Below are 12,384 nucleotides of genomic sequence, written 5' to 3' on the forward strand. Positions count from 1 at the left end.
ACACATAGCTTAAGGAGAAAGCTAATAAGTACACCATTTTACTCTTAAATACCACATGACAAAGGTAAAATGAGGTAAATTCAAGGGAGTTGAATACTTAGATGAAATTAGGCCAAATAAAGTTTAACATTTCTCTTCTGATTTAATAAGTGTGTGTGTGTATTTACTTTTTGGCCACACCTGTGCCATGTAGAAGTTTCCAGGTCAGGGATCAAACTCACACCACAGCTGCCACCAGAGCCACAGCAGTGACAATGCTGGATCCTTAACCTGCTGAGTCACGAGGGAACTAAAGGAGTAGAGATATTTTAAAAGAATTTTGGAATCTAATTTACCCGAACTTTTTTACATTATGAATCTACAGAGAAAAAGTAGTTTCAATCCTGGCAAAGTAGGAAAATCTAATTCTTTCAAAACACCTGAACACTTTACCCTAAAACTGTAGTATAATAAGAGAATCACTAGGATAAACAGAATCTAACATTCGATGATCATGGGCTAGAAGGGTATAATGTGGTTATTTAATTTTCATGACAAATGGGCTCCAGCTAACCAGATATTGCAGAAGCGCAGCTGAATTAAAAAGAAAAAGAAAACAGTATATTAAAGAGCATTTAGACTGCAGAATTAGGTAAAAAGCACAGGAAGAAACTTGATTAATATCAACCTATAGCAGAAGTACACATTCCAAATTCAGCCTTCCCAGCTTCAGGATGCAGACTGGAATATAGGATGACCGATTGACTGAATATTTACCGAAAAACTACAATGTTAAAGGCATATGTACTAAGACCTAAGTAAGATATGATCAGCTTACTACCTAACATAGAAGATACACTAAACAGAGGTAAACGGCATGAACCAAGTATTACAGGAATATAGAAAAGGAAGAAACTACTTAGGGCTAGTGGGGGTAGGAGATGATGAGAGATTTTACGAAGAACGTGACAGTGGAACCAGGCATAGAAAGATGGGTAAAAATCTGAAGATTAAGAAAAGGTAAATGAGGGAGTTCCCATTGTGGTTCAGTGGTAACGATCCCGACTAGGATCCATATGGATGCAGGTCTGATCCCTGGCCTCGCTCAGTGGGTTAAGGATCTGGCATTGCTGTGAACTGTGGTGTAGGTCGCAGATACGACTCAGATCCTGCACTGCTTTGACTGGGGCATAGGCTGGCCGCTGTAACTCCAATTGGACCCTAGCCTGAGAACTTCCATATACCATGGGTACAGCCCTAAAAAGCAAAAAAAGCAAAAAAGGTGTTCCCGTTGTGGCTCAGAGGTAGCAAACCCGACTAGGATCTATGAGGACGTAGGTTTGATCCCTGGCTTTGCTCAGTAGGATGTGGTGTTGCTGTGAGCTGTGGTGTAGGCCAGCAGCTACAGGTCCAATTTGATCCCTAGTCTCGGAACTTCCATATGACACAGGTTCAGCCCTAAAGAGCCAAAAAAAGAAAAGAAAAGGTAAATAAAGAGAAGCCAGTGAAGGGTAATCAGTTCAGGTAAAGGAAAAAGAATATTAGAAAAGTCCAGTGTTGAAAAGGTATTTTCTCTGCAGCCTGGAGTACACAGAAAAATCTCTCACGTGTGCATCTACAAAGCTAGGCTGAGACGGGCTCATGGAGAACTAAACTAAGGGATTTAAATGTGTCCAGAATAGTATTGCTAAACAAGGCAGGGTTTCAGGAAAGTTATGATGCTTACCTGATCTGTGAGCCTGCTAGGTAAGTTACTCAACTTCTCTGAGTAACCTGACAATAATTGCTGTGATGGTTTTCTACTGTGTTAAGCTGGCTAAGCTAGAATTGTTTCCCAGAACTCCCTTCCTTACATGGCCTGAAATAAGAGAAACCTGTGTGAGATCTGTAAAGTGGAAGTGAGGCAGCAGCCACTGGCCTGGCTGTGAACAGATGAAGTAATAAGGGCAGAGGTGCTGGGAGGGTCCTGCTTGTTCTTATTCTCCAGATACTTGGAATCCAAGCTCTATTTACTTCCTGCTCTAGTAACCCCAGACCCACAGAGGATGCAGGAGCTATAGCCCTTCAGTCACATTCTGGGGGCTGGACGTGCCTGGCTTTCCAGACTCCCCTGCAAGGTCTTACTCATCTACCTGTGAAGGTGCCTCAGGAGGGCTTGTCAGTGGCTTTTCCCTGACCAACCAACTATTCCTTTCAGGCCCTTATTTCTCCATCTTCTTCTACAACCATGTAAAATCTTAGTCCTATATATATATATTCATTCCTAGTCAATATTCACAGTGATTTTGCTTCTGAGTGAATGTGACTAATACAAAGATATTCACTCTCAGAGGGCTGGTGTGGGGATGAAATGAGACTAAATGGTAGGTGGCACAGAGCAGCTGCTTAGTAAATAAATTATGTTCCTTTTAGTCTGTAGAAGACGATAATCTGGTGACCTATGGAAGACTGGTGTGCCTAGTAAGTTAAAGACAATGCCCCAGGGGATTATAAAACCCCAAATTCTGGATTTCTGGCTTTCCTGAAATTAATGGTTCCACATTCCTGAATGACAAAAGCAGGCTTAGGAGGAAGAAAAGAGAATGATGGTTTTAACAACTGTGCAGCTCGAGAGGTTGCAGTGATATCAAAGCAGATATGCCCCACCCGCAAATGGAAAGGTGGTATGTAGCTCAAAAGTAACAATATAGGAGTTCCTGTCGTGGCGCAGTGGTTAACGAATCCGACTAGGAACCATGAGGTTGCGGTTCGGTCCCTGCCCTTGCTCAGTGGGTTAATGATTCGGCGTTGCCGTGAGCTGTGGTGTAGGTTGCAGACGCGTCTCGGATCCCGAGTTGCTGTGGCTCTGGCCTAGGCTAGTGGCTACAGCTCCGATTCAGCCCCTAGCCTGGGAACCTCCATATGCTGCAGGAGCGGCCCAAGAAATAGCAACAACAACAACAACAAAAAGACAAAAGACAAAAGAAAAAAAAAAAGAAGTAACAATATAGATTTGGAAACAAAGTTTGGGTGCCATCACCCCAGGGAGGGTGGATAGAGAACCATCTGTTAGTTCATTCAACTATGTGACACATGTTACAAGTCAGGGTGGGGGGTGGGGAGGGAAATACAACAGTGAATAAAACAGGCCAAAAGCTCTGTTCACAGAAGGCATGTACTATGTGGAGAGAGACAATAAAAAAAATTTAAGTGATATGGAGAAAAATAAAGCCAGAAAGGAGGATAAGGAATGCAGTATATGTATGTGGGTAGTTTGCAATTTTAAATAGGAGGCTTATCCAAAAATACCACTTGAATCAATACCTGAAGGATATGAAAATGAAGCCAGGTGTATGCTTGGGATGGGGGTGGAGGATTCTACATAGAATAAATAGCAAGTACAAGATTCCTGATATTTAGAAAGATGAATGATCCAAAGAAAAGAAGAAAGTTGGACTAAAGTAAAGAGGTGAGAGGAAGAAACAAAAATGGTAAAAGAGCCAGAAACAACTTGTCAAGAAACAGGACAAAAGGAATATGATGTTTCAAGAAGGGGGAGAGGCTGACAGTTTCAAATGTTCAATAAATAGAAGATGAGGAATGAGAAAAAGACACTGGACTTGAAATGAGATTATTCATGACTTTAAAAGAGAAATTTCACTTAAGTTGCTGAAGCTTATACAGAAAAATTAAAGAACAAGTCACCGTTGGAGAAGAGTAAATGAGTAGTATACCTAGACCACTATTCTAAAAAGATGAACAGTGGAGTTCCCGTTACGGCTCAGTGGTAACAAACTCAACTAGTATCCATGAGGACATGGGTTTGATCTATGGCCTTGCTCAGTAGATTAAGGACCCGGCATTGCCGTGAGCTATGGTGTAGGTCGAAGATGTGGCTTGGATCTTGTGTTGCTCTGGTGTAGGCTGGCAACTCTAGCTCTGATTCAACTCCTAGCCTGGGAATCTCCATATGCTGTGGGTGTGGCCCTAAAATGACAAAAAAAAAAAAAAAAAACACAAAAAAAGGATGAACAATAAGAGGAGAAAGAGAACACAATGACTTCACGGAGCGCTCAAACCACAGGATTACTTTTTAAATCACCTGCAGCACACCGTGAACTGTGCACCTGAGGAGGAAGCCCTTCTCTGGAGCTTTAGACCTTAAACCTACCAAGTCAAAAAGAGAGGTAAGAGGAGGATGTAAGCTTTCTGGCATGAACCACAATCCATCAATGATAATCTTGATAGTACAATCCTACTCAATCATACTGACTCAAAATCACTACTTGTTGACTCAGCAAGATTTTTTTCCCAACAGAATGTCATGTTTGAGCAGCCCTCTCTGTTTTGTATCCCAGAGAACATAATCCTATTTTCTGGGGGACAGTAATGTCTGTTCCAAAGATCTCTTGCACTGCCAAGTATCTCCTCAGCCAGAGTGCCCATTAACATCTTTATAATAGTGCACACCAGGCCCTGTCTTCTCAGAAATTCTTATAGAGGCCAGATTTCCTCTTTGTGCAACTCCAAGTATACCCCTCCTTACCAAGTGGTGACAACCAGTGATATAATTGCTACTGCCACCTCCAATCTCATACAGACTCAGGCACACTCAAGAATTATGATGTCCTAATCATAGCATGGCTTAAGACAAAGATCCAAGACAGTCTTCTATACACCCCTTAGTGACACAGACACTCTACAAGTATCACTGAAGGAGTGAGTGAAAATGTAAGCGAGGAAGGAGAAACTTGATAGGACAGGCCCTAGGGGAAGTACAAGCAAGATACACTTTTAAAAAATGTATACATGTTTCATAGTTTTCAAACCACTTTCCCTCATATCTCATAATCCTAACAATGATCTTAATGAAAGATATAATTATTTCTAATCTATTGATAAGCAAAGCCTCAGAGAGATTAAGTGAGGAGGCTAAGTCACACAGCTCGTGTGGCTGATTACTCATGTTTTCTTTCCACTGTTAGCAGAGGTCTGGGCACAACAGGGATGCACAAAGATACTGCTGTGATGAAGAGGAGACAAAGAGTTCACTCAGAGGGCCTTCCTGTCCCGGGCTCTTTCTTTTTAAAAGAGGGGCATGGAAGTTTATTTACTTCTACATGAAAATATTTCATCTGAAATAGTTCAGGCTATTGATGTGCTGACAAACCAAGTAACTATCACTCTTCTGGTTCTGCCAAAAGTGAGGAAAAATGTGAAAGGAGAAATTGTACTAATGTATGTAGTGAACACATGCTATGCCGAAAAATGTTTGGTAACTAAAGAAGATAAAAAATGTTTTTCTTCATGGGATTCATGTTTAATAGTCCATATTTAGCTTTTTAGTATTATCCAAAGAAGAAAACTTGTTTCCTAACAATACCTTAAATCATCCCAAGACATTTTCATGCATCTAACATCTGAAAAGATTACTAAAAAATAGTGTTTGAACATTCTGGTCTGGATAATTTCTAAATGATTACCAACCTAGCAGAGGCTCAGGGTAGCACAACAGTATCAACAGAGAAGTGGGAAAGAAGATAATCAGGCTGCGTCAAGGGTTGAGACAAACTTCTGAGGTCCTATGTGGTGAAGACACCATGACATTAATTTAAAGGAACAAAACAAACTACATGGCCATTTACTTTAAGATGCCTTACCATGAGATTCAAGTCCAGCTCCCTGTGCCAACCCATTGTCATAGGACTGAAAGAGAAAAAGATAACTCAGTTTAATAGGGAAATAATAATAAATAATAAGTTGTAATTATGCTAATTTTTGTCTCAATCTAATTTTATTTCTCCTTTATATCTTTCAAAATATGTACTCTTTTCACAATGAAGTCAATCTAGGTGCTTTCAAGTATCTGATCTTGTTTTCTTCATCAAGCCAAATCAGTATGCCTAGTAATATACAGACTAGGCACATGCTGAGAATACACTGTTCAAAGAATGACATCTACATATTTAATTTCTACCCAGTAAAAAGCCCCAACCCATATTCCTTTCATAGTTGCAAGAATATATGAGTTTAAGGAAAATGTAAGGATATTATACTGATAAACATTATAAACACAACACAAATCTACTGTGAGGCTTTTGGGTAGCTGAGAATAATAGTGCCTGCCTCAATTTGAATCTCCCCACATGTCCCATGACATCAAAACAGGATAAGATCAACACAACTATACAAAACTGGAGCCTAGAAGACATGCTCAAGCTTCAAATTACCTGTCTAAAGAAAAAGAAACAGCAAATCCCAGCAAGCCGTCTCTCACACTCTTCATACACTTTTGCAGAGAGCAAGGGCAATCTATGAAAAATCATGAGGAAGAGAGAGGAGGGGAGCTAATGGCAGGTCTGAAATTATCTAAAGTTATTGGCTCAAAGGAAAAGTCCACCCCAAGTGTAAAATATAGGCACTCTTTCCTTTGCACAGCTCCAATATACACAAAGTCCAGGTATCATGGCTTACTTAAGTAACACAATGATTCAAATTTTTGTAATAACAGTATATTAACTGTGAGCAATTGCACAAAGTACAAACTTGTTGCTAGCTCCTCAGTCCACTAACTACTGCATAAATAACAGGTGTGTATCACAGTGACCAATCACATCACCTTTTTTTTCGAAGTCAGTTACTAACTGGTCACTGCACATGTTATTCAGTCACACATAGATATCAAGGTGTGTGGTTGTGCCGTCTCTTTGTCTTTTAGTGGTAAACTGAGATGATGTTTTACAAAAAGGGATAAACAAAAAAGGAATACCAAAGATGAAAGTGCAGTAAAGAAATGAAAAGGAGTAACACTGCAAGTAAAATTAAAGAGAATAATAGAAAAAACAGCTATCATGACAGTATTGGCTGTCTGAGACTAGATATGAACTAAGAAAAATTAAGTAAAGGCAAAATATCTACATGAATGAGGAAAGTGGTTGGAATGAAAAGGATGAAGATGTAAAAGACAAGTGACGCTGGCAAAAACTGACTCTGAGGAGTAGTATTATTTACCAAGACAGAAAACATGCTTGGTCCATATCATAAGTTACCAATAAGAAGGCAAAGAGCATTTTCAAACTACTCTTGAAAAAATTTTTATAAAGAAAAATTTATTAATTTTCGATAATGCAAATGTTTTATTTTATTTTCTGTATTTTTGTCTCTTTAGGGCTGCATCTGCAGCATATGGAGGTTCCCAGGCTAGGAGTCCAATCGGAGCTGTAGCCGCCGGCCTACGCCAGAGCCCCAGCAACATGGAATCCGAACCATGTCTGTGACCTACACCACAGCTCACGGCAATGCCAGATCCTTAGCCCACTGTGTGAGGTCAGGGATTGAACTCATGTCATCATGGATGCTAGTAGGGTTTGTTAACCACTGAGCAATGACAGGAACTCCAATAATGCTGATGTTTTAAATGACAGTATACTAATAAATATTGGTTTTACCATTAAAACTTCTCTATATATTTATAACTAACAGTAAGTTTTTAATGTTTTGGAAAATAATTATAAAGGTCACAGAACAATGGTAATTTTTCCCACTGATGATTAAGATCACTTTGCATCATTTCAGCCTGCATGACCATCATTAGAGTCTGGAGCTACCATGCAAAGCAAGGACTGCCTGTACTGAGGAAGGGACTTATGAGAGTGTCCAAGTCAAGGTGGCAGCATCCAAAGGGCCTAACTCTGTGCAGACAGTTAAAAAGGAAGGGAGAAAGGTCCTTTGAAGTTCAGATAAGGGAAAATAAAAAGAGCAAAATTTAAAGACCCAGAAACCAAAAAAGAACCTCTCTTCTACCAGAAAATCATACAACTCACAATCCTTCCCCCATCACTAAATAAACAAACAAAAAGACATTCATTAAAGAGATCACACTTTATTTCCCTGCACTGAAAAGAGGGCACACCTAAACTAGGAATTCCTGTAAGGAAAAAAAAAAAGATCCACTAACGACTAAACAGAAAAAGACAAATTTATACAAAGTGACTCTGAGGTGAAAACACAGCAATCTGAATGAAAACATCCCAGTATATGAGAATCTGCCTTCATCTCCAAAAAATGATGATAAAGAAAAACTGGAATACAGCACCCTAAACTCAATTACATACCCTCAAATAAGCATTTGAGAATATGAAAACAAAATCAAAAATTAAAAAATTAAAAGGATTAACAGTAGGAAGAAAGAAGGAGAGTTAAATGATTTCAGGAAAAGACAACATGGGACAATGAAGAAAGGCTAAAAACCACCAAGATAATAAATATGAGACAAAGAAGTAACAATGGTCAAGAGAAAGTGAACGAAATGAAAGCTAAGCAAAGAAAGAAAATACGCAAAACTAGAATACCCAAAGCAAAAGGCAAAATAATGGACTACAAGTAGGAATCAGCAAACCAGGGATTGCTGGCTAAATTTGGCTGGTGGCCTTGTTTTGTCTAGTCCTAAAGAAAATGGTCACTCTCACTCCTAATAAAATAAATGCAAATTAAAAACACCCTGAGATATCATTTTTCACCTACCAGATTGATAAAAATAAAAATAATGTTACAGTACATTCTATAGGTGAGACCATGTCAACACAGGCACTCTTATACACTGGTGGGAATACAAACTGGTCCATACTTTCTGGAGAGAAAATGGACACTAATAAAATTATCTAAGCATTTACATTTTGTTCAAGCAATTCTACAGCTAGGAATTAATTCTGAAGATATATTCCCAACAAGACATAAGCACATATGCAGAAGGTTATTTATTTCAACACCATTCATGTTTGGAAAATAACCCCATATACAGAATAGCTGAAAAACTATGACATGTGCACACAATGGAGTACTACAAAATTGTAAAAAAAAAAGAGAATGAGGAAAATCTCTATGACTTAATACATAATATAGAATGGTTTTGAAGCTATGTTGTTAAGTGAAAAAAGCAAACTGCAAAAAAGTACTATTTTGCATAAGAAAGGAAAAATAAAAATATACAAATCTGTTCATGAAAAAGAAGTATAGGAAGGACTAATCAAAAACCACTGAGAGCATTTACCTACAGAGTGAACAGGAACAGGCAGTAAACATGGGAGTTGGGAAGGGTGTGGAGATAGAAGGAAGAAGCAGCCCTGTGAGTTACACATCTCTAAATACAATTTTTTGTATTGTTGTGACTTTTAGAAATAAGTTAATATTTCATATATTAAGTAATAAATAAAATCAACAAAGTTAGGGGGGATCTGAAAAGGGAATCCAAAGAGAAATAAACAACTTTATTTCACATAAATAACAAATATACTAAAGGTGGGGGGATGAGGGTGGTCATGGAGGGAATAAAAGAAACCCAAGTGTTTTTTAAATTTAACATTTTGACTATATTCCCTCAGGCTCTAAACAAAAGAACCAATGAATTCTGGTTAACAGGAGCCAGGTCTGTCACTGTCAGAGAAAGGAATCATAAATGAAAAGAGGAAAATTAAAATGAACCTTGTGGTGTTAGGTTAAAATGTGAGGTACTCACATTTTTGATAAATAGATAGGGAAATAGATACAGAGTTGTGTATGTGTATAAGGAGGATGTCTGTATATACATAAATACATTTCCTAGCTCTGTCAGCTGAGAGAGGGGCTAGAAGCAATGATATCCCAGTACCAATAAGCACATCCTATGCCCAAATCATTTTCAAACACCACCTTCCAATAAGAAGAACCAGAACTCCTTGAAGAAATGACTGATTTCAGAGCTAGAGCTGGGAAACTAAAATATGAATATCTCGTGGAATATCTTGTGCCAAAAAGCAAGGACGTGCTCAAAGAATGAAGGGGACACAGCAAAAGGGCACAAGAGCCTGAATGCAGGGGTTGTCAGTGGCTCAATCTGGGACATCATCAAAATAAATAACAGCCACAGATAATAATCCACTGAATAAAACAAGAATTTAAAGTCCATATTGAAATTAAATAAGTAAAGGTGAAGGAACAGTTTTTTTTCTAACAGAAGAATTTTTTTTTTTTTTTGGTCTTTTTGCCTTTTCTAGAGCCGCTCCCGCAGCATATGGAGGTTCCCAGGCTAGGGGTCCAATCGGGATCGTAGTCACCAGCCTACACTAGAGCCACAGCAACTCAGGATCTGAGCTGTGTCTGTGACCTACACCACAGCTCACGGCAATGCCGGATCCTTAGCCCACTGAGCGAGGCCAGGGATTGAACCTGCAACCTCATGGTTCCTAGTCGGATTCATCAACCACTGCGCCACCCTGGGAACTCCTCTAACAGAAGAATTTTAATTGATAACTATGGAATGAATGATAGAGCTGGAGAATCATCAATGCATATTAATACCAGTATATAAAACTTTGATGAGGGACAGGATATTTACACAGTCTCTAAAAATCTCACCACAAGATACTAAACAATTACAAAGGGAAAAATCTGTCATACATCAACATAATCAAGTACTCAGAATTAAGATCACCAATAACAGGGCAAACAAATGTGTTGTACCTCCAAATACAATGCACTGAGACGAACACAGTATTATTTCTACAGTATTCCTTTGCCTATAACATAAATCTCCTTTCCTCTTAGAATTCCTTTAAAGGTTTGGTCTTTCTGCCTTCACAGATTTTGAAAATTTTGTGCTGTAATAGATTCTACAAAATCTGATACACATCCACAACATTCAATCAAAAATTCAATTTCTTTAAGAACTTAATTTTTGTTTTCAAATAAGGGCTAGTGGAAGCTGAATTAATATCCTAATCTATAAACATGAACATTTCATATTTACAGAGTAAATAAAATAAACCTGGGAAGCGGCACTTCTATTTCTCTGGTTTTACATGAGAGATTAAAAAGTAGAGCATTTAAGATAATTATTGAAGCATTATATTATTATTTTATTATTATATTTATTAATTCTTATTATAAAATCTATTACTAATTTTATTGTTATATTTATTATTAATATTTGTATTATTAGTACTATATTATTATTTAAGGTAATTATTGAGCATTTAAGGTAATTACTGTATGTTCTTATTGCCATTTTATTAACTGTTTTGGATTTGTTTTTGTTGCTCTTTTTTCCCCTTTCCTCTCTTGTTCTCTCCTCTCATGGTTTGATGACTATCCTTTTTTTTTTTTTTTGGTCTTTTTGCCTTTTCTTGGGCCGCGACCGTGGCACATGGAGGTTCCCAGGCTAGGGATCTAATCAGAGATACATCTGCCAGCCAACACCACAGCTACAGCAACATGGAATCCAAGCCACGTCTGCAACCTACACCACAGCTCACGGCAACGCTGGATCCTTAACCCACTGAGCAAGGCCAGTGAACCCACAACCTCATGGTTCCTAGTCAGATTCATTAACCAGTGCACCATGACAGGAACTCCCAAGATGACTATCTTTAGCGTTGTATTTGAGTTGATTTTTCTTATTTGTATGTTCATCAACTATAGATTTTTTGGTTTGCAGTTACCCTGAAATTTTGATACAGGAATCTCTATATATACAAGATTAAGTTGTTGGTCTCTTAATTGCAAGTGCATCTCCAGTGTCCTGCATTTGTACCCTCCTCATGATTTCTGATTTTGGTGGCATATTTGTGCATGGGTGATTTCCTACTTTTACTGTATATGTGCCTTTACTGGCCAGCCTTGTCATTTGTGGGATTTTTGTTTCTAGTTGTGGCCTTTTCTTTTCTGCCTAGAGAAGTTTCTTTAGTATTTGCTGTAAAGCTGGTTTAGTGGTGCTGAATTCTACTAGCTTTTGCTTGTCTGTAAAGCTTTTGATTTCTTCTTCAAATCTGAATGAGTGCCTTGCTGGGTAAAGTAATCTTGGCTGGAGGTTTTTTCCTTTCATCACTTTAAGTATGTTGTGCCACTCCCTTCAGGCCTGCAGAGTTTCTGCTAAAAAATCTGCTTATAACCTCATCAGGGTTCTCCTGTACGTTATTTGTTTCTTTTCCCTACCAGCTTTCAGTATTTTCTCTTTAATTTTGGACAGTTTGATTAATATGTGTCTCTGGGTGTTCCTTCTTGGGTTTATTTTAGATGGTACTCGTGGTGCCTCTTGGATTTGAGTGAGTGGTTCCTCTCCCATGTCAGGGAAGTTTTCAGCTATTATCTCTTCAAATATTTTTTCTGTCCCTTTCTCTCTCTCTTCTCCTTCTGGCACCCCTATAATATGGATGTTGGTGCATTTAACATGACTCAGAGTTCTCTGAGATTGTTTTTATTTCTTTTCAATCTTTTTTCTCCATTCTGTTCCACATCAGTGATTTCCACTAGTCCGTCATCCACCTTACTTATTCATTCTTCTGCCTTCTGTATTCTGCTGTTGGTTGCTTCTAATGAATTTTTCATTTCAGTTACTGTATTTTGCATCCCTGCTTGCTTAAGTTTTACATCTTGTATATCTTTGCTCAATGT

At 38.3% G+C, this 12,384-nt stretch overlaps 1 protein-coding gene across 2 annotated transcripts in view; it reads right to left on the reverse strand.

The window, feature by feature from the left end:
• PGGT1B (protein geranylgeranyltransferase type I subunit beta) overlaps positions 1–12,384 on the reverse strand; it is a 50,849-nt gene that overhangs the window by 12,668 nt on the left and 25,797 nt on the right. For both annotated transcript variants that reach the window (XR_007134568.1, XM_047778444.1), the window contains exon 6: positions 5,619–5,664. Coding sequence is in view for 1 of the 2 variants with exons in the window: in XM_047778444.1 (XP_047634400.1) it covers positions 5,619–5,664 (46 nt within the window). In the remaining variant the exon portion in view is untranslated. The remainder of the gene's footprint in view (positions 1–5,618; positions 5,665–12,384) is intronic.

This window comes from Phacochoerus africanus, chromosome 4 (genome assembly GCF_016906955.1).
Source record: "Phacochoerus africanus isolate WHEZ1 chromosome 4, ROS_Pafr_v1, whole genome shotgun sequence".
Classification (NCBI taxonomy): domain Eukaryota; kingdom Metazoa; phylum Chordata; class Mammalia; order Artiodactyla; family Suidae; genus Phacochoerus; species Phacochoerus africanus.